The sequence below is a fragment of the Salarias fasciatus genome, chromosome 19, assembly GCF_902148845.1.
Source record: "Salarias fasciatus chromosome 19, fSalaFa1.1, whole genome shotgun sequence".
Taxonomy (NCBI): Eukaryota; Metazoa; Chordata; class Actinopteri; order Blenniiformes; family Blenniidae; genus Salarias; species Salarias fasciatus.
In genome coordinates this window covers 18,452,127-18,474,598 of record NC_043763.1, presented here as the reverse complement: position 1 = coordinate 18,474,598, position 22,472 = coordinate 18,452,127, and the positions used below count along the sequence as shown (strand labels likewise).

General features: G+C 42.8%; 1 protein-coding gene across 2 annotated transcripts; it reads left to right on the top strand.

Moving 5' to 3' along the window:
- Nucleotides 1-12,557: 12,557 nt before the first annotated feature.
- On the top strand, nucleotides 12,558-21,640 carry mocs1 (molybdenum cofactor synthesis 1). Of its 2 annotated transcripts, none has more exons than XM_030116498.1 (11): nucleotides 12,558-12,844; nucleotides 14,642-14,753; nucleotides 15,121-15,288; nucleotides 15,982-16,146; nucleotides 17,304-17,365; nucleotides 18,368-18,479; nucleotides 18,593-18,705; nucleotides 18,955-19,065; nucleotides 19,153-19,273; nucleotides 19,524-19,571; nucleotides 19,714-21,640. In XM_030116498.1, exons 1-11 carry the CDS (start codon nucleotides 12,644-12,646, stop codon nucleotides 20,787-20,789), a joined length of 2,289 nt encoding a protein of 762 aa, XP_029972358.1. In that variant the 5' UTR covers nucleotides 12,558-12,643; the 3' UTR covers nucleotides 20,790-21,640. The 2 variants fall into 2 exon arrangements, with proteins under 2 accessions (XP_029972358.1, XP_029972359.1); XM_030116499.1 differs by having other exon boundaries at nucleotides 19,524-19,586; nucleotides 19,714-19,855.
- Nucleotides 21,641-22,472: the final 832 nt, after the last annotated feature.

Here is a 22,472-nt window from a genome sequence, read left to right as displayed (position 1 = left end):
TATTACATCGAAAACTCTTAATTCTGTCTTTCAGAAAATAAAAAGCACTACTAATGTTCCTTGCCAGCAGTGGTCTTCTGTTGTCATGGCTCCAGTCTTTAAATAACAGTCTCGCTCTCATTATTCTGCCTCGATGAACCCTTTTCCTTCCACACTGGACTCCCACATTCAATGCACTCTGCAGTAGTAGACTTAATAGAGCAGCACCGTCGGGTTTTTTCCCCGATGTAGCGCACGTCAGAGGAATGAATCATTTCAGATATTTTGAGGTGTTGCTCAGTCTGACATGGAAATAGGAGTGGAGTCTTATTTCTTGAAATCTGACCAGGCCACCAAGTAATAAGACTCCTTCCATTTATTGGCATATTGGCATCACATGTGGTGCAGATTACCACCAAGGGAATAAGAATATGAACTTGAATAAAGGTTTCAACAAGTTTTATTTAGCGATTTTTAATTCTGCACTCTTAATTTCACAGTTAGTTTCAGGATGTTGTGTCTTTTTAACTCGCTCAGAAGTTTGCTGCTTCAGAAGCACTTCAGCTCAAACTCCTCTCTTTGAACCGCGTCAACAATATTCTCAGTTTCAACATCTTTGTCGGCCCGTTAATAGCTCCCTCTGCCGTACTCTGATCAGTGACGCTCCAGAATCACGGCACATGGAGCTGATTGTGCAGCAGATCGTTGTTCACGACCGACTTGACATCTGATTATTATAGTTTCTGCTGCTTTCAGGGTCTTTTAGTACGCATTTAATGAGGGAAGTAAAAGAGTCGCGGCTGAACCAATAACTGCACATTCGGTCTCTGTTGTGGTGACGGTGATTCAGCGTGACTCTCTTTGGAAACAGATCCGCTCCTCAATGCTGAGTCCACAGTATTTCTGGTTGCCATGTTTTCTCATTCATGTCTCACACTTGTTGCACTTCTGGTCTCATCTGTGTTTTACTTTGTCTGTTTATGATTCTTACCAAATTTTGGGATAAATATTCTACCTGCTGATTTGAATATTTCTGCTATTCTGAGTGATCCCTGTGGATCAAAACTTACTTGTTTGAGTGGTGATTCGACAGTGATTCTGTCACAGGACCGAAAAGACATGCAAAATCATAAAAGAATGTCACAAATGGCAACAAAAAGACACAAATGAATAACCCAAGCTTGTATTTGTGGTACTTGTGTGCCAGTCAGACTCACACTGGCGCCACTGGGGACGACAGCTCCACGTTAGATTCGACTGGAGACAACGGAAGGAGACTCTGTGCTGACAGATAACTTGTAGTGTGACTCAAGCTGGTAATGTATTTCTGGCAGGGGCTTTCTGGAAAAAAAAAGAGTAAGAAACCCCAGAATCTTCTCTCTGTCTGTGGAGATGTGAAATGCTGTTGCTGTTTTCTATCTCTATCAGGGTCAACAGACGTATGACTTGAACAGATCTGTAGGAAACCCTTCAGCGTCCGTGCTTCTGATTCTATAGTCCTTGTGAAACATTGATCTTTAGAGGGAATCTGTGAAAGCAGCAGGATGTTGACCTTTCAGACACCAGCCTTTCTTTCCTTCGGTCCGCAGCTCCTCAGTCGAGCGAGCACTCAGCCTTGCCCACTCAGTGATTGCTTTGTGTTTGTCATCGGCCCCTGCTCGCTCGCAGCTGGTCACTCCTTTTAAGACTTGTACATTTCTTTAGTTTTTCGTTCGTCAATAAAGAATGTTCTCTCAGCTAAAGGCTGGAGGTTTATAATATGGTCTGACTTGCTCTTGGAGTTTCTAATCTGGAGACAATGGTAACTCAGTGACGGTGATCTGGTCGGACTTGAAGAGCACTTGACTGATGAACACATTGATTCATTTGTGGATTGGGTTTGTTGTTGGTGTAAAGCAAACAATTCAAATACATCAAAATGTAGCAATTCAGCAGCAAATAACCTATGAAATAGCACTCTCATGTCACGGTGAAATGATCACTGTGCAATCCTGAACTCAGGGTTGTCCTTCTTGGTGGAGTTTCCATGTTCTTTAGTATTTTATCTTCAGGTTTTCAAATCTCTTCAATCAAAAGAGGTGTGTATTCGGTGAACCCTGGATTCCTGCACGGGCTGCAGGTGTCGCTTTGTGTTAGCCCTGAGACGAACGGGTGAGCTGACCAGCTTGTATTGACCAAAATTCAGTGTCACCTTGATCTTATGAAACACACCGTATGGCTACAGTTAGGTGAGGGGATAGAAGGAAAGAACAGGACAGGACTGACCGAGTGTGGAGAGGGAGTCAAACTCAGGCCGGGTCTCGTTGTCGTGAGGCAAAAACACGAACCACACGGTTCCTCCTCCTTTTGGTCTCTCTAGTGTTTGTTTCAATGTGTTTGACTAATAATCTTAAAATAAATATGACAGTTTATAAGCTGGAGGGCTCCATTTGTTACTTATCCTAGGATAAACTTGCTCACATGAAAAACTTGTAACAGACAGAAGCCATCTGAGGATAATCTCCTCTAATTTCCACTGTTCACAGCCGTGTGCTCGCCTAAAGATCATCGCGGACACGGGGAAAACTCAATCACATGGTTGAGCTAGCTTCTTATCCACGTCCACTTCTTGTAAATTGCTCCCCAAAATGTCACGACTGCAGAACTGCTGCACAAACGCACAGTTTTTCTTGAGGTTGAAAATAGGTGTTTAGGTGTTCTCGCTGCACTGTACGCAGGAAGCTGCTTTCCCAGCAGCCTGAACGCCCCGGGGGGACGGAGAAAAGTAAATGTAACCGAGAACGAGCTTGTTTGAGCTGCCCGGGCTGTACATTTTCCTTCAGCTCCTCATTCTAACATCACTGAGCATATTTTGAGGTCGTAAACAAAAGAAGTGAATTCTGCCATGTTCATTTATCGTCGCTGTGTACCGCCGCTCTAATGTGAAAGCCGGGGCTAATGTCGGACTCCTCGGCGCCTGAACCTGCGTGGAGCAAATTAGTGGCAAATTTGACGGTCTGATGCGTCCCAGCAGGAAAAGCACAGGTGCAGAGTAGTGTCATTCATTTAGCGGCACTGGATTTTGTCGTCTCGCTGTCACTGTGTCATGGGAAACACCTGTGCTCTGCCTCCTCTGGATTTCACATGAAAACTCAAAATGCAGGATGAAATGTGAACACCTTTCTCAGCTATCCACACTCGAAGGATCTTTACAGTTCATCATTTATGTATGTGAGACTGTTGCTGAGCACATGACACGACGGAGCAAGTGCACAGATCAATCATCGATCACATTATGACATCCTGCTAGATATCACTCAGCCTGCGAAGCGTGAATTCTGCCTCACCTCATCTGGCAAACGACACCCAAACATCGGGTTTTGATTAGAACTTAAACACCTCGGCTCAGATGATTTAAAACTGATGTGAAATAATCTGTCCTGATGCTGTGAGTGGCAGAAAAGCCAAGAAGTTACTGAATGAAGTTTAGAGTCAAAAGTTAACTTTGCATTAGTTTCAAGAAAGCATCTTGCGCTGAAGAAATTTCTTGCTGGTATTTCATACAACGGCATTATGCTTTTAGATTTTCCTTCAACAGAAATTTGGCAGGCAGATGTGAAACGACCGTTTTCCCAGCATCCATTAGCACCGCTGAACTGCTGAGGCTCGGCGATTTCAAATTCCTGTCAGTCACAGCATTTTCATCACTCTCAAGTTATCAGACGTTTCTATTTTCACTCGTTATTTATTCATTTGTCCTGCAATAACCGCGCGGCTCCCACAAGTGACACAGTGTTGTGATGAAATCTCACTTTTGCAATCAGCTCCAGAGGAAGAGAGAGAGAGAGAGAGAGAGAGAGAGAGAAAGAGAGAGAGAGGGAGAGAGAGAGAGGGGTTAAGTGGGTGCGGGTCCAAATTGTGTTCAGCGATGAACCGGGAGGACCGAGCTAAATTATTCACATGCTGACTACCTTTTCATTAATCTCTGAGATCTAAAAAGTGCTCCACCTCTGCATGAGTTAATAATAGTCCCTGGAAAGTGAAGACGCAAAATGGTGGAGAGTTAAGAGAGTGAAGCGGTCGAGTACTCTGCAAGAACAGACAAATGTGTTTTTTTGAAGTGGCAACAATAATATAAAGTTAGTTCTGATCAAGACGTTTTATAGCTCACATGAAACTAAATGCAGACACCAAATGACTCTGTTGTACATGTGATAAATAGAAGTCCTGTCTTCTAAAAACACACACAGATAAAAATCACAATCCGTGTGTGAGTGTGCACTGCGGCGTTCAGTGTGCAGGGCGCTGGAAAATCAGGCCGTTAATCGTGTCTTTTCCTGGCTTTAATTGCAGCCTTGCTGCACTCAGGTATTCGCGACTGTAAACCAAATAAAATGCCAAACCAGTTATCCAATCAGAGATAAGAAGGAGAGATATGGAAAATTACTGGTGTTCACTGAAGCCAATATCAGGCAGATTTTTCCTAGCAAAGGGAAGTTTGTAATGGACTTCACTTATATCACGCATTTTGCATCCTAGTAAATAAATCTACTTGCAGTTGGTGTTGTGGGATTGCTTAATGTCTTAACCACTCCACTGCCTGGGAAACCAATTATGCAATCAATGGGCGCAATCAATATGCGTCTGCAGCACAGAACCACCAGAAAACCTCTGAGTCCCGCCCCGCTGTCGTCGCTGGATGTTCAAAGTTATTTAGCGGTTGCCCTCCTCTCGTCTGAACATCTGCATGTCCCCGCGTCTTGGCGGCGGTCTCCTGTGGCGAACACCCACTCTGGCAAGGGATTGATAAACGGCTCGAGGATTAACTTCAGAGGCTCGCTGCAAGTGCCCACAGTCCCCGGAAGTCAGTGCAGAACAATGGCGAGTCCCCAAAGAAGGCCGGGAGTCAAACAGGCATGGCTCTGGAGGATATTGATTACTGTTTGGAGTTCATCCTTCCTTTACTGTACTTGGCAGCGCGGTCTCCCAGTGTGCAGTGAGCTAATAGTCTTGAACAGAGATGTGTAATAGAAAGGTCAAAAATATATACTGCAAACAGGCAGGCAGCGGACAATATGGTAGCGTATATAACTGCACTTTATCATCAAAATCATGTCTGAAATGCACAGCACAAGACGGACCACTCAAGGTTTTGAATGTTTCATTGGCTTGAGGTCAACTCAATCTCAGTAGATTTTTACATTTTAAACTCCAATATCCCTCAGTAAATTCCCCACGCCTGATCTGTAAAGCTCATGAGAGTTTAAAAGTTTCTCCAGACATGTCCACCCATCTGAATCATTTTAGAATTCCAAGAACAAGTGTGCTCTCGTTTTCTGCTTTTTAAATTTGAGGCAACAGCAAAAACTGGCAAAATGATTTCTACGACACTAAAGTGAAAAGAAAACAACCCGAGAGTCAAAGAAAGGCAGACATACAGTATTTTAAAGTAGTCCTTGCTGGTGACCTTGAGAGAATGTGAAATCATTATCCTACAGATGACCGTGCTCTTTTAAAGACCAAGTGTCAGAATGAAAAAAATTTTAAAGAAAAATAGATTAAAAATGCAATCATTTTAGTACAAGACAGAGAATAAAGAGATAAGAAAAGTTAGATGATTGGACTCAAACAGCAATATAAGACATCTATCTGTAGGATACTGCAGCATGGAGACGACCAGTGAATGAGTTTTATCTCAAAGCACAATTGTTCCAGAGACATTACAGCAACGCTGCTGGAAGGCATTATTATGAAAGTCACCTTCTACACCAGTAAATCTCTGCAATGCCGTTTCTATCATGCATCGCAGACGCAATTGTAGACATATCTCTCCATCTGTGTGTGTATTTCCAAGGGCAGTGCGTTGTTCTTACCGGTGGTCCCAGTGCCCTTGGCATGTACCGGCGTTTACGCCGTTCCTCAAAGAGATAATATTAGTATACATCACTTCAGTAGTGGGTTTCATTTCCTGACCTATACTCAGCACAACTCCCATTGTGGAAATTTACTATAGATTTTTGCATCAATATGGATGAAAATGTGATATTGCCCAATCAGAGAATACGACTATCTATTGAGGATACCATCTGGCAGAAACAGCACGCACACAAAGAGTTCAGTTCATTTGCTTTCATGAAAATGCAATATTGGGAGGACTTTATGCAAACAGAATAATGTGCAACCTAAAATGTGATTCATATCTGAAAAGGCTGGCTTTCTTTATAATTTTGTCTGTCTTTTACATTTTTTTACACGTTTGAAAAATGCGATGCAGAGATGATGTTTGACACCATGTTTATTATAAATGCACAATATTCCGCTTGTTTATCACAGGAAAAGAAACTCAAAATCCATCTTTCTCTGAACACATTGCCAAGATAACTGGGGCGGTGAATCTTTTCTCTAACTTTCCCTGAGTCATTCATCCATCTTTTTTTTACATTTCCACCTTCATCTAATTTAGACTCGCAGAGTGGAGGAGTGTGTCCCGGCCGACTGTGCAGGACTGTCAGGTTACACACCGGACAGCTCGCCAGTCCTCTGACGGACTAACGCGAAGAGACAGCCATCACACCTAATTTAAAGTCACACATCAAAGAGACTTCTCTCTGAATTGTGGGTGGAAGCTGAAGTGCCGGGATGAGTCTCACCCCCAAGCAGCCACAGCGAGAACCTGAACATCCTCAGAGTTCAATGCCTGGATTCACAACTGTGCCACATCCCACAAAAAAAGCCATGTTAGATCTTACTGAATCATATAATTAAAAAAAAAAAATGCTAATAACTTTGAAAGCACCTTGAAACTGTAATCATGTATACATTTTCTGAGTTGCATGCAGCTGCTCATCATTCATGAAATTCTCCGGTTGCACCATTAAGCGACTAATTCTCCACATCCTTGACTGGCATCCAGCGTGACACATGCGCCGGGGCTCTGGCGCCGCCTCAGGGAGCAGGAAGGACGCCCAGCTCCTCCCACCATGGAGGCAAAACATCACGGAGGCTCCATGCTTTACTAATGGCAAAATGCTGATGACTAATAACCAGATAGCCTCATAGACCTGCGCCACCTGCTTTCCAAGCAAGGCTCATTCATGCCAGCAGCACAATGAGTGTGTGATGCACGAACAAATGTAAATGACACCCTGAAGATCTGTCCGCGTTTAGAATTCATTGCCATTCACAGTTCAGGGGGCTGCTGAATAAATCTGAAGTTCAATTTTCGAGGTGATGTTGAGAGCATACTGTAAGATACTGAAGCACTGGATACTATCCTGAAGAGCTGGTCGAGTGAAGCATTGATCCATCCAGCCATCTTCTCTTTATCTAGGTTCAGGAGACTTGGGAAAAATCAAGAAAAGATTCATGCTGGATCACGTGATGTCTTTGGGATCTGAGAATGGATTGTCTCTCTTTACTTTTATTATAACAGAAACATTTTGCTTTGAAATTAAAAATTCAAGTTCCAGGTCTGATGAAACCTCATTTTAAATAAAATCACTTAAAAAAATAGAACTGTACCTGGTGGCTGCTTAGGTGAGAACAATCCTTCAGACGGACTCAGAGAGCCTCATCTTTAATTCACAACATAAACCAAACATGCTCCAGACTGCTTGCCTAATCCTTGATGGCAATCACAGAAAATTGGGCTGTTTTATTATTATTTTATTTATTTTTTACATCTGGCTTCTCATACTTCTCAAGAACAGGGTAGATTACACTGCTTTCTTTCAGGTTGCTAAACTGATGGACAAGATGAATACTTTTAACATATTTTTACTTGGAAAAGCAACTCCACAGGTAAGCTATTGAAGTGAGACGCCGCTTATTGTGGGCTGTATGCAAATACACATTCGCTCTGATTTGATAGTAAATCACACCCACACAAACTCGGCGAGAGTTGCTGCTGGATGAGAGTGGGAAGTGAGCCTATCATTTAAGAAATCTCTTTTTATGCTCTGCACTTTCCTTAAATACCTTGGTGTAATTGGTGGGTCATGACAGGATAATTACCACCGTCACTCCAACCATTCAGAGTGAGTAGCAGGCCTGCAGACTATACACTTCTAAACTGTCCCTATGCTGCTAAATAAAGCTTTTAGTATCAATTATGAGAAAATGAGAGTCACAGTCAGAATAATTTATCTTTGTGCTCGACCTCTGCTGAAGCTGTTCCTGTGCTTGTTTTGAGTATAAATTACGCATTACGCTGTTTTCCATTCACAGGAACACCACAGCTTCGCAGCAGCTGTGACAGAGCTGCATGGGAGTCAGTCCAAAGGTCACAAAGTAAAACCTCTGGGTGCATAAAAACAAAATGTTCAACATTCTGATTTGTGAAGAAACCAGAGAGGGGATTTTCTGATGGCTGGAGGTTGTTTTCAGGATGTCTGATTCATTAAAATTTCAGTACTCAAGTTTAAAAAAAGATTGCAAGGAGTTTGAGGCTTTCTCAAACTGAATGGAAACTTAAGGTCTGTAATTAGCTTGTGTTTATTAATATTTTTAGTTGCCAATGAATCCCTGCTTACTTTGAACAAAAAGCTTTCTTAGTAAAACTGTTAAAAAGACTGGCATCAACCAATTTTTCCCCCGATGATAACACTGATTCAGTATAAGTGCAGATCTGTCGACCTCCACCGTCTAACATTTTGCTGCACCTTGATTACATGTCACCTGGCAGGAAGATTTAATGAAATCTTAACCCGAGTCTGAAGCTTTCCAGGTTTGACCTTGGAATTCAATCTTTAATATTCCAAAAAAACAAAACAAAACAAAACTGCTGAAATTCAGAATTTCCACTTTTACAGATTGCTGTGCCCCAATTCTCAATGGGGTGAAAACTATCGTCCAAAATCTCACAAGTGTTACTATTCACAGATTCAAAATGTCTCTGAACTGAATAAAACACCACAGAGTCACAGAAACATCACAGAAAGTGACCGGCCACTCTGTTGTTGGGAAATATGTCCAAACACAATTTTAAAAGAATTATGAATCTATGAAGATTGAAGAAGGGTCCAATACTTCATAGCTCTCCTTTAACAATCTTTAAAATAATTTCCCTCTTAGATTATTGAAGTATTTCTCTTCAGTTCTATTCTATTCTGACCTTGGTCGACAGTTGTCCTTGCTCATGCACTCTTCTGGACCTCAGCACCACCATCCGTGTGTCAGACTCTAAATGGATTCGACAAGTTTCAAATCCAGTCAGGTACTGATTCAGTAAAGAGGCATTTCAGGGTCTCCTTATCACTGAGAGGGTGAAAAAAGCTCATACGGCCATAATAGGAGCTACAAGTCCAGAATAACACTTTCTGTCCATTTCAGACTGACTGGAAATAAAAGAGATGCAAAGTCAGACACCAAAACAACAACAAAAAAGAAATCTTCTAAAATCTTTCTGCAGCTTTAATGTATGATGCTGCTGGCAGATTTGGGAAACAAAGTGAAAACGTTGGATTCAGTGTTGTTTACAAGTAAATTCTTTATGGTGATTTTATCCCTGGCAAGCACAATAACGCAGTTACGTAGCATCATGGCGACAATCTGCATGCATTACAAATGCAGTGTGTTAAAGCTGCATTTGTTATGTGATTGCTAAGGGGGTAGATCAGCTCTGTATGCGCTCATGACAACAGCTGTTACATCCGCCGCATTCATATGTCTGACTGGAAGAAATTCAAACACAGTGAATGGGATGGAATGAAAAAGAGAGGGAGAAAAGAAACGTAGAAAGTAAATTGTGCTAGAAATTACATAGGCTGAAAAAACTAGCATGCTTAACAGGATTCATGGTTTGGCTGTGATTTCATGGTCCTTTGCGCGGCTGAAGTGCTCCGTGGATTTGGATTCATTTCAGGTGCTAAAAGGAGAATAATGACAGGCAACAGAAACCTGCAGGAGGCCCTGCTGATGGAGACAGAAGTGCGAAAAGGACTTTTTAAAATGAAACGGACTGACAGTTTTTCAGTTACAGTTAAAGTCACTTTGCTGTGTGCAAAAAAAAAAAAAAAAAGTGATAAAACAATGCAAAATTAATTTACAGTATTCAGATATCGGGACATTTGTTCAATTGCTCCCAAAATGTTAGTGTGGTGGAAGTGTGATCAGCCAGTAAAGACATTTTTATTGCAAATGAAAGTGTCAAGTGCCAGTGACAGTTCATCCAGAAACAAGTTAGAGCAATGTCATTCTTTAAGCAGTAACACACGAACTATTCACCTGAATACTGTTGACTCATTACAATTATCATGCATAAAAACTGTTGCAGAGCTGCAGGCCTGCAGCCGTTTTCTCTCTTGTTCACTAAATGTATTTGCTTTAGCCCTCAGTAGGACTGTAGTCTTAACAGTCAGTATTTCAACAAACTCTTAGTTGTTGACGTTTGAAGAAATCTCAGCTTGTAAAACCTTTTTGCATGTTGTTTCTGTATCGGTGTGATTCCAGGCTTCTTTCCAGGCAGTCTAGTCTGTGACCACAGTGCAGAAAAAAGCATTATGTGCATGCATGCATGGATTTTGCATAAGTTAAAGCTGTGGTCCTGTTCAGACTGAAACTGAAAAAAAAATGATAATAATAGTTTGATGATTGGCCCATTGCTCAGTGCTGATTAAGCCCTGTGACCCATGCGGGCCCTCTGCTGCTCAACCCTGAATCTCACCTCGATACATAATGACCCATGACTTTCATTTCCAAATGATATTTCAAGAAAATCACCCAGATGAACGGTGGGTTCGACGCACCGAGCCACTGAGAACACTTTTCAGTTCAGTGCTGAGAGAAGGATAAAGTGGTTGTTATGACACTGTGAAAAGCAGACAGGTCAGTTTGTACTATAAATCATGTTTGTGGATGTTTGAGATTTCTTTCATTTTTATGGTAAAACACAACTTTGAGATCTCACTCTGTCTCACTTTTCTAAAGAAATAAATGTTTCCAAGTGGTGCATATTGTAAGAACAGACGTACTGGCAGGATGGAACTCAGCAGGGGTGAAACAGAAATATACCTGAGCGATAAACGGCTTTATCAAGTGTCTGCATTCGAACACAATGGCCCTCATTAGCAAACACTAAGGAGTCTGCCAATCCAACAGTTGGTTGTTGTTATTTATAGTTTAAGGCAAGAGGTATTATTTGCACAGATATGGTCTTGATTGGCATCGCTGTATTTCAGAGGTTACCACTGTTGCTTCACAGCAAGAACACTCCCAGTTTACATCTGATGGATGTATTTTCTGCTCTGCTTGTTGACTCTAAATTAGATCTGTGGCTGCATGTCTCTCTGTGTTAGGGCACACAGTGGATAAAGTCAGCCTCAATATTTTAATGTGTTGTTTAGTATCACGATATTTACAAATAAGACCTTAATGTAGATATATTACAGACTGTCAGTGCATGTGGGAGTCAGGGTAATTAGTCTGGGAGCTGCTCCAACAGCAAAGTGTCCTTATGTAATTTTAATACAAACAAACAAAACTAACCAATTTGTATGGTGTGCTCAAGTTTTTATTTATTTATTTATTTATTTTTTATGTGGCTCAAGTTTTAGTCTTGAATGGCCTATGAAGGTAATTTAACCAAGTTTTCTTTTTTTTTTCCAAGAAGCCTTGTGAAGGCTTCTTGTGAAGTCCTTCAACACGTTATTATACTGCCATCTAGAGGACAATTAGGAGAATAACATCTTCCATCAGAGGATTTCAGCATGTTGCAGGAAGGCAGAACAAACAGCTATGCACTGTGAATTCTTTGGCTTTTTGTTTTATGTTTTTAAATGGCCTTTTCATGATCACCTCGAGAGTAATTCGTGATCCAAACATATATTAAACATTCTGAAACGTGCATTATTTTTCAGTTTTCAATAAGCTCAACTTTTTTTTTAACCTTTGGTGGTTCACCACTTTCCTTTGTATCATTTCACGCTATCCATTAGACGTGAACAACTCGAGTAATCGGAAAAATTGGGGCGCTCTAAATTCTTTGTCTGATAGTGTGTAATGTACATTCTAGACATTGACTCAAGAGAGAAAGAAAGAAAAATACACATACAAATTATAATTGTAAACTTAAAAAAAACATTGCTTCATAAAATCAGCACCTTTCATCATGTCATGTTCAGCGCTTCTTAACAGTGTCAGAATAAATATTAAATATATAAGAAAGAACAGCTGATTAATAAAATGCATATTTGAACCTGTAGGGGCTTAAGTGCAAAAATACTGTAGGTTAACTAACTGTAAAATTTAATAGAAAAATGCTAAATTTAACCAAAAAATATAACTTATTAGCCTCCCAAGTATCATCCCTCGCCTGGAGTATCGTGTTGATGATATTCTAATGTGTTAAAGCAATGTTGAAATAATAAATGTTGTACATTAATACAACATTAAGAAGTCTGTGACATATAGGGAAGCTAGAATCACTGAATATCACTTTCACGGAGACTCTGCACTGTTTTCAATGTTTTTCAGCTCAGTTCAAACCTGCTGGAGCGTCTGCATTATTTAGACTACATTACCCAGAATGCAACAGTTACGTTCGCTGTCAGGTTGCGTCTCGCCGCCGTGACGTCACGCTCCTCTCCGCTCCCAGCGCTGACCTGACCCGTTTTACCGCAGAGCAGCACTCTAGCAGCCCCCCTCCCGCAGCTGCCGCACACTCCGGAGCTGTCATAAAGTAACAAACATGGCTCATCCTGCTCTCAGTTACTGCCGCCTGCTCGGCCGACGTGACGGTTTGGCGCATTTCAGGAAACTCTGGGTGGACGGGAGCAGCTCGCGGACGTACAGCGGCGCGACGACGCACAGGGAGAATGAAGTTGAACTTGGAGAGTCGACTTTAGGCGCTCCCAACTTCTCCGCATCTCTGAAAAACAGCTCCCGAAAGGTAATGCTGACTTAAACAGACAGGAGGTGAACGTATTCGCCCCCGGTCACCGGGTGCCCACATGCTATCTGCTGGAGTTAGTTAGCGAATGCACGAGCACGCGGCAGGAGAATGTTTACTACCAGTTAACTAGAGGCCACAAGCTAGAAGTGCCAGGGGCTTAATGATAAACCCACACGTGCATAACTGCAAGAGTGGAGCTGAGAATGAGATCATCAGATTTGTGTTCGATGTTTACTTATTTAAAGCTGAAAGTTTTTGTTTGTCAGCGTGATTGAGCCAAAGGAGCCCGGGGGGCCAGCTCACCTCAACCGGCCCCTCTGGACCTGCAGCACTTCACTTCCTAGAAGGAGCTGTAAAGTTTCCTGGCTGGGAAACACACAATGCTATCTCATGTCAAGGTTCAAAAGGTCATGTCATGCAAGCGAACGAGACCATTTATTGATCAACCCGGATGGACGCCAGGTTTTTCTGAGGGTTTTTGGTTTAATTGGAGACACTGATGTTACATAACGTTTATAAAGATTGCTCTCTGAAACTACAACTTGCAGGTTCACAAATGAATGAACAGAACAGTACAGAACAGTCTCCAAAATCCATTCTTGGTTAAATCTATTCCTTATTGTGAACACAAACACACACACAATGGATGCTAATAACAATCTAACCACTTTGATTGCTTGTAACTAAGTAATAAATAGTAAACAACACAAGTTGATGATCACAACAGATGATGATGTGTTAAATCTTTCACAAAACCTATTGATATGAGATAGTGGTGTTAAAGTGATTTTAAAGCTGTAATGAATCATATCAGGAATATCTGTACATAAATCATTTTCAGTATGTCAGTTTAATGCTGTAATATGGATTTTTAAGGTATTTAATCAAAAAAAATTTAAAAAAGTTGTCATTGTCTGTGCTTGCACCAGCTGATCGCCACAGCACCACTGCCACAGTGTTTTCTTGAGTGGCTTTGCCAGTTTGAGTCTGTGTAGCCACAGCAGCGCTGTCATTTTTTTGGGAAAATGAACAAAATGCCAAATTCCAATTTTTTTCATAAACACTTGATATTGGAAGAACAACAAAATGCACCTCCACTACTGAAGATAACTGCCAGAAATGTAGCCACCTGAATGCTTACGATTATTAAATATGCACTGGGGTCATGACCTCAACTCAACCAAGCAGAAAAAGACGTTCCTATTATACCGCCTAAAACCCAGGAACGAAGTGTGACAAGGAAAGGCATCCTTTTCCTCTCCATCTCTTTAACAAAAAAGGGGTAGAAAAAAAATAACATTAATCCAGGAAAGATGTGGCTCAACAGTTTATGGCTGTGCCTTATAATTTCCTTTTGCAAGCACAAAGCGCGTCTGTCAGCAATACACGTGAGTGGTCTGTTTGTCCCTTGTACTGATAACTTGTGATATAACAGTGGCCCACTGGTGACGGTCAAAGGTCACGGTGTGTGACTGATCCACGTGCTCCTCTCTCACCGTGACTGACCGACCCAATCCGTTTGATATGCCCCCGCTTTTATTCTAATATGTCTAATATGCCAAATGATCTCGTGGTTTCTACACACAGAGTCAGGTGACTGGACCTCATAGCTTATGAAGAACCTGTTTTTTTTAAATTCATTTCAGGGCTCTGACTTTCTTCAGTTTTACAGAAATTACATTTAGTCTCTTTTGTTGAGTTTGATGAAAAGTAATCCAGTTTGAACAGACACAGCGGAGCCGCATTGCCCCCTTCTTGATTTCACAGTTTCTTTCCTGTGCTCTTCATCCCCAGGAGAGGCTCGCAGACAGCAGCGTACTTCCCTTTTCAGCCTTCTTGACTGACAACTTTGGCCGTAGGCACAGCTACCTGCGCATCTCCCTGACTGAGAAATGCAACCTCCGCTGTGAGTACATGCCATACGGCCCAGTCGGCCTTGCTTGATTTCCCCTGATTCGCATTCGGCTATTTGAAGAACCTATTTTCAGCAGCGACGACTCTGCTACTCGAAAACATGACCTCCACGTCCCTCGCTGGCAGTATTAGATCCTCAATCCCTCTGCGAGGATCAGACTAAGATATAAAAATCAGTCATATGCTAAAGCAGTTTGTTTGGCAGAGATGCTGCTTTACCACCAAAGAAGAGGAAATAATTGTTCAATAGCATTAAAGCATGAAAACATCTCAGCTGGAATCACACGTTGATAGAAATGTGGAGACTGTTGAGTAATGACGGGTGAAGTCAGGGCGTGTCTGATGTGTCCTGGGTCCAGGTCAGTACTGCATGCCGGAGGAAGGGGTGAAGCTGACGCCGCGGGGCCAGCTGCTGTCCACCTCAGAGCTCCTCACCCTGGCTCGCCTCTTTGTTCGAGAGGGAGTGGACAAAATCCGGCTGACCGGAGGAGAACCCCTCATCAGACCTGATGTGCTGGATATCATCAGTAAGGCCCTATACGAAAAAATCCATTATTAATAAATAATTACTTCACTATATACGGTATTGTTATAAAATTGTTTGAAGCTTTTCGCTCGTCTTATGGCAGATACAAGCTTTCTCTCTAAGTGGACAGAGTAAGAATGTTTTTAGATAACTCTTGGCCATATGTGATATCAGATAAAAGACGAGGACGGAGGAAGAAAGCTGATTTTCCTTGCATGCTCTCAAGTTAAGGTGAAAATGATCTGTCACACCTGATTTGTTAAATAAGTTAGTGCAAATTTGACCAGTTGTAAAAATACTATATTGATTTATGTCATGCATTTTGGTAATTTCACAGCAATTTTATGAGACAAATAGATCTTTGCAGGAAGTGAACCCAATAAGCATCTAGTCCTTCACGTTAAGATAAACAATCAGTGCTGGTGTCATGTGACTGTTGTCACCGCAGCCTCACATGACCTTCATCAAAGTCAGGAAAAGGAAATAATCTACAGATTTTACGCTACTGTGTTTTCAGGGATAAAGACACAAGAAGTAATCTTTTCTGAATTAACTTCTACTTTTGATCTGTTTTGTCAGCGTTTGTTATTTTTTTGTTATCCCATCGCAAACTGGACATTACAGACGTCACGTCACGGTTTTTCTGCCTCACTCTCTCTTTACGTTTTCTGTTCCCACGCTTGTCGTTGCGCAGCTGAACTGAGGAAACTGGAGGGTTTGAAGACGATCGCCGTGACGACCAACGGCATCAACCTGGCCAGACTTTCACCGAAACTCAAAGACGCCGGTTTGGACCTGATCAACGTCAGCTTGGACTCACTGGTTCCCGCCAAGTTCGAGTTTATTGTGAGGCGGAAAGGTATGGTAATAACAGCAGGAAATCATTCTTAATGTTACAGCAACCAGAGAGCTCAGGGACCGTTAATGACGCAGTGTCTGTTAGATTAAGGTTACATATCGAGCTCACTGCAGCTGATAAATATGTGTCAGCGTGTTATCAGGACTTTCCGCATCGCTGTGTTACTCTGGTTCTCTCTTCCTGGTCCCAAACCGTGAGCTGCTGACAGACTGAATCACTGCAGCTTGTGCTGTGGGTCGGTTCCACCGGGCTCCAGAGGGAGGCGTTCCGTGTAGGGGACAGCAGGCCAGAGCTCTGGGAGTTTGGCTCGTAGAGGGCACGCACAGATGGACTCGCAGAGATTAGTAGCAAAGTGTCTTCTGAGCCAGTCCTGTTGGACCACACTTACTTTGCTCGGCTTGTTTCAGCGTCAGGTTTAAGGTGGAGGCTGAAAGGCGTCTTGTTTCTTCGTCCTGATGTAAAGTTGTGGTAGATTCAGCAGGTTTTCAATCGCCCACCATCAACATGTAGATTTTAACTTCCTGTCACTGAACTCAGTGACAGGAAGGTAAGATGACTGTGCCAATGCTGAACTCTGAGATCAATTAAATTTAGTTTTATTTATATGAGAAAGACAACTATTCCACATGAGGAAGCATAAGTGACTATGGAAAGGAAATCCAGTCTTTTACTTTGCAGGATTGCAGATTGAGGCTCTTAGCGGCTTTCTGCTGAACTATTAGGAGAGAGAAAGATAGAACAGAGATGGAGATCAGTAAACAAACAAATTGACAGGAGACAGCAAACTAATCCACCAATCACTTTTTTAAATTATTGCAGCTCGTGTCTGTGGAAACCCAGAGAGTTGAACTGATCTATGTTAACCAGGCCTTTTGTCTTTATTTATTTTATTCCTGAATCTCTTATCCATGTATTTAACCATCTCTCTCAAACACCATTAGAACATTTTAATGATTTTTTTTCCTTCTATTGTTTATTTTTCCTTCCCTGTATTGATCTCAGTTCCTCATTTTATTATTTTAACACTGTGTTTAGCCACTTTTTCATTTTGCCTACTTTATTGATGCTTGAAAAGCAGAGAGACAGAATCTTGGTGACATGTTACAGTAGCATATGAATGTATCTGGTTTCCATAACATCTCCATGTGTTTTTTCAGGGTTTCACAAAGTGATGGAGGGGATTGATAAGGCTATCGAGTTGGGTTACAATCCAGTCAAGGTAAGCTTTCCAAGCTTCGTTTTACATGAAACTCTTCTCCACCATAACAAGCTAAACTTCGAATGCAAGACGTTGGCAGCAGACTTGATTCAATGCATGAGTTTTATTTTTGTCTAATTTTAGGAAATGTGCAAAATAAATAGCAAATCATGACATTACTATTTTTGCAATCCATCTTAAAACTTCCAACCATTAGGAGTAGTACAACTTCAAGAAAGGAAACAAACCAGTTGCCTTCATCATAGAAGAGGAAAAATCGATCCTTCTTTTAGCCACCAGATGGCAGTGTTGTAATTTATCTGAGCAAAGTTCAGATCAACAGGAAGTCCAGGCAGGCATCAGAATCAATACACAGTTGAAAATTTTTTTTTTATTATTTTGGAATTAAATTGCATACAATTTTTTGACACCTATATAATACACAAAATGAGGCAGGTGTGAAATTACCAGTGCATGTTGGCAGGCTGAAGAAAGATCTCATCTTAAATAGAGAAACAGGAGGAAGACAGAGCGTTCTGACGCCTGGTGATAATTACAGGTGTTTTTAACCAGCGTTTAATGATGACAGCCGGAAAACTGCAGATCCAAAGTGTTTTAAAAACAGCGCAGCGGGAGTCCTTCAGTCTGGCGTTTCAATAGATACACGAGTTATTTTCATTGAAACCTGTTTTCCTGCTGTGAAGCACATTCAGAGTAGAATCCAGGAATGGGTTTTACTTTGAGTCAGACATCTTTCTGCTGAAGGGCGACGGCAGCAGCAGGCCAGTTGACTTGATGGCACCGTGTGTGGATTTCCCAGAATCCTGATCAGTTCCCGTCTCTATTGGAGAGGACAAATAGCACCATACTTAATTCTTATGCGTTTTTATCCAGTTCTAAAGATAACAAGACGACAGCTTGTACTTATGGCTTCATTTTGTCTGCACAGGACTTAATGTAATCCCACCGTATGTTGAAATTATGGAAATGAGTCTCTCGTTGTTGTCTTGCTGCCCTCTGCAGATCAACTGCGTGGTCATGCGAGGCCTCAACGAGGACGAGCTGCTGGACTTCGTGGCGCTGACTGAGGAGAAGCCGGTGGAGGTGCGATTCATCGAATACATGCCTTTTGACGGTGAGCGCTCGCTTCCCCTCGCTTCTCAAAACACGGCCACACAGAAGCACCACAGTCGTTTAATCGCCAGTCAGTTATTTCGCCGTATTAATGGAGGCGTCTCCTACCTGCAGGTAACAAGTGGAACTTTAAGAAGATGGTGAGCTACCAGGAGATGCTGGACCGCATCAGGCAGCGGTGGCCCAACCTGGAAACACTTCAAGCTGCACAGGCGGACACTGCCAAGGTCAGCGTTAGGGTTAGGGTGAGGAGGGTTAGTGTTAGGGTGTCTCTACTATTCTGATTGTAACTTGTACGTTTTCTATCCTCTGTGAATTTGTTTGTTTACTCAGAGAAAGATCACTCTGCATTCTCAATTTGTTTCTGAAGGATTGAACGCTGTTGTGGCAAACTTGTGGCAATTCCTATTTACAATGAAATCTCTTCCCCCCCCCCCCCCCCCCCCCCCCCCCCCCCCCCCCGTGTCTCGATGCAGATGTTTAAAGTGCCGGGCTTCAGCGGTCAGGTGGGCTTCATCACCTCCATGTCCGATCACTTCTGTGGCTCCTGCAACCGTCTACGGATCACTGCAGACGGAAACCTGAAGGTGAAGCCACCCAGAGTTCTGCTCTTTACTGTACAAACACCATGTGGGTTTTTAAACGACCGTTCTCCCGTGTGGTTTCTCTCCCAGGTGTGTCTGTTCGGTAACTCTGAGGTGTCCCTCAGAGACGTGCTGCGCTCTGGAGCCTCCGAAGACGAGCTGCTGCAAATCATCGGAGCCGCGGTGGGCAGGAAGAAGAAGCAGCACGCAGGTAAAAGTCACAACCACACTCAGCGGTTCATCAGTTTACTTTTACACCTCATGTAGGACATGTGCCTGCTCGTCAGCCAATTACTTTTTGAAACTAAAGCATTAAGAAGGGCCATGCTGTGGCAGCAATTCATTGTCTTCCAGATGGTCTTACTGTGACTTTACTAAAGAATAAACGTCAGTAATCAGGATGCCTACATATGAAGACAACAACGCTGCATAAAAGCTTTTGTGTGCATTTCTCTCTTCAGGGATGTTCAGTATCTCTCAGATGAAGAACAGGCCGATGGTCCTCATTGGTGGGTGATCCAGCTGTACGTACAGACTCCGCACATTGCTGTTGTGTCTAGATTACACATGATTCATCAACACATTGAACAACTTGAATTTTAAAGTCATTTTCTTTTTTGCTTCATACAAATGCATTCTGCTCTCTACCAGGCACGACGTCCCAGGGCGTTCTGAAGAAGCCACAGGACCGTCAGGGGGCCTCCTCCGTCGTTCCCAGCCTTACAAACGATGTAGTCCTTAACCCAACAGCCGCTCGCCACGCGCGCTGCTCCGGCAGCGGGAGAGTTCTGAGGAGAGAGAGTTTGTTGTGCCTTTCAGATCGCGCTGATTTACCCCACGCAGCCCTTATTAGCAGCTGGAAGACTTTCCTGGGTGAGGGGGAACCCATTAGGATACGTCACCATGAAGAACTCCCTCATCTGGCGGAGAACATTCTCAATGTAGCGTCCTTTCACTCACTGTGTAACAATCAGTTTTTTAACACTAGACCTACTCGTTTCAGCACACGCACAAGTGCTCTGAGGGACATGAATGAAGGCCTCGGGCATGCACGAACCAGGGGTCCCTCTGCTCTGCGGAGCAGCACACTGAGGACCCCAGGCGCTTTTTGCACACTACTAATGAATGCCAAATCAACCGCTGCACAGCACAATGTCAGATTCTACCACAGCAAAGACTCCAGTTTCGCACCAAGTAAATCTACAAGTTGCCAAACGGGCGAGCCCGCCGCCGCCGCCGCCGCCCAGCTGACCCACACAGACGCCCAGGGCCGAGCCGCCATGGTGGACGTCGGGGGGAAGGCCGCCACGGCCCGAACCGCCTCGGCGTGCGCCACCGTCCTCCTGGGACCCGCCGCCTTCCGTCTGCTGCGAGAGAACCAGCTGGCCAAAGGCGACGCCATGGCGGTGGCGCAGCTCGCCGGCATCATGGCCTCCAAGCAGACCGCCGCCCTCATCCCCCTCTGCCACCCGCTCCCGCTGGACCACGCCGCCGTCGCCCTCCGCCTGGACGAGCCGCGCCGCGCCGTCGTCGTCACGGCGACGTGCCGCACGACCGGCAGGACCGGGGTGGAGATGGAGGCCCTGACGGCGGCGGCCGTGGCGGCGCTCACCGTCTACGACATGTGCAAGGCGGTGAGCCACGACATCGTCATCACGGACGTCAAACTTCTCAGCAAGACCGGCGGGAAGAGGGACTTCCACCGTGATCTGAGCCAGACTGACTGAAAGGAGGAGTCTCTCTCTTAACCTTCAGCGAGTTTCCACTTCGGGTTGTTTTGTACCTTCCTGACACGATGCAGGGTCAAAGTCTTTGCTGGTTTTAGAACCGCACATGTTTTTGATTTTTGTATTTTTTGTTTTTTTGCTCGCCCAGGATTGTTTGAATCTGTGTTCCGGTCTTAAAATGAAATGGGCTCCAGGAGCACCGAAGCCAAGTTTGCTTTCCTGTAGCAACATCAAAGCTTTTGCACCAACGGCCAACTAACGATAAGTCCATGCTGCTGTGTTTTCTTGGTGTTTTATAGACACAAAGTCTAAAAAAAACCAAGTGAACTCATTTGACTTTTTCTGTGATTGTTTCATTCTCAAGTGGAATCAGACACTTTGATGATCAACAAGTCAATAAATCTAAGTTTATATTGGTGGGTTTTCTGTTCGGACTCCAGTTTCCTCCCAAAGTCCAAAAACATGCACGTGAGGTTGATGACACTCTTGAGTATTTTGAAGCGTCAAACATCAAAATAATGAAGAGATTAACTACGTCTGAACCTTAAACTGGATTTTATAGAAAGATCATTGCGGGTTAAAGGTGAAAAAAATAGACTTTCTGTTGCCTACATGCCTGCATGCTGTGACTTACAGATGATTCTCTTTAGATCATTTTAGATATCTGTCATTCCCAACCTCCCTTAATAACATATCCACTGTCACTTTTACCACATAGTGTGAATCCTGGAACTCAACTAGTGTTTTACATGTAATTTGAGTGAAATAGCAGAGCTGCCTGTTGATCTATAAAGGAGAAGAAGCTGAGGACCGGCTAATACACACTAATCCTATCTGATGACAATAAAAAAATTAATCACACCAGTTACTTTTACTACCTTTTTTTTTTTTGACTCTCACTGCCAATGTGAGTTTCCGGGTTTTACTGGAGTAATTTACTTTTTTTAACTGGAAAATGATTAACTTTAAAATGTTTTGGAGATAAAGCGAAATTATTTGTGAAAAATATTTTTCCTGTTCCAATTTATAAAATTGTGACATGAGAAGAGGATTCACTGTTGTCGTTCCTTCATTTCACATTAAATACTACTGAAAGTTTTAGATTATATATTATATATACTTATCACATTTGGTTGATAAGGTCCCGGATGTCAACATCCAAAGAGAGGTGTGAAATGAGTGAGCTCAGCATTTGAAGGATCTTTGCCTCCACAATAATCAACAGGCTCATCAAAGTCCCTGATCCACGTTTCTTTCTGAGGTGAAGGATGCTGACAATTCAGGGGGTAATAGAATCCAGAAAACTACCAGAATTTGACGCCTATGGAGCACAGACAGCTGCTAATCCTCAACAGTCCATCAACGTGGCTGCACTAATCCACTATTAAACCATGACAGTGTCATCAAACGGCCTAATTTAGGAATTCAGAAGTGATTTTTTGTATTTGCTTCAGATACACTTTACACTAAATATTTTCACAGTTCATTCATATTCAAACTAAAATAAACCAAGGAACTGAATGCACTAATCAGAAAAAAAACATTATCCCCAAATTATTGAAAAAACATGAGTGCAATAAAAATCTGTAATGAGTTCCGAAAACATAAGCTGCCTTCACACTCAAACCAGTGTCTGACACATTATCTATCTTTCTCCAAATAACTAAACTTCACCTCAATTTC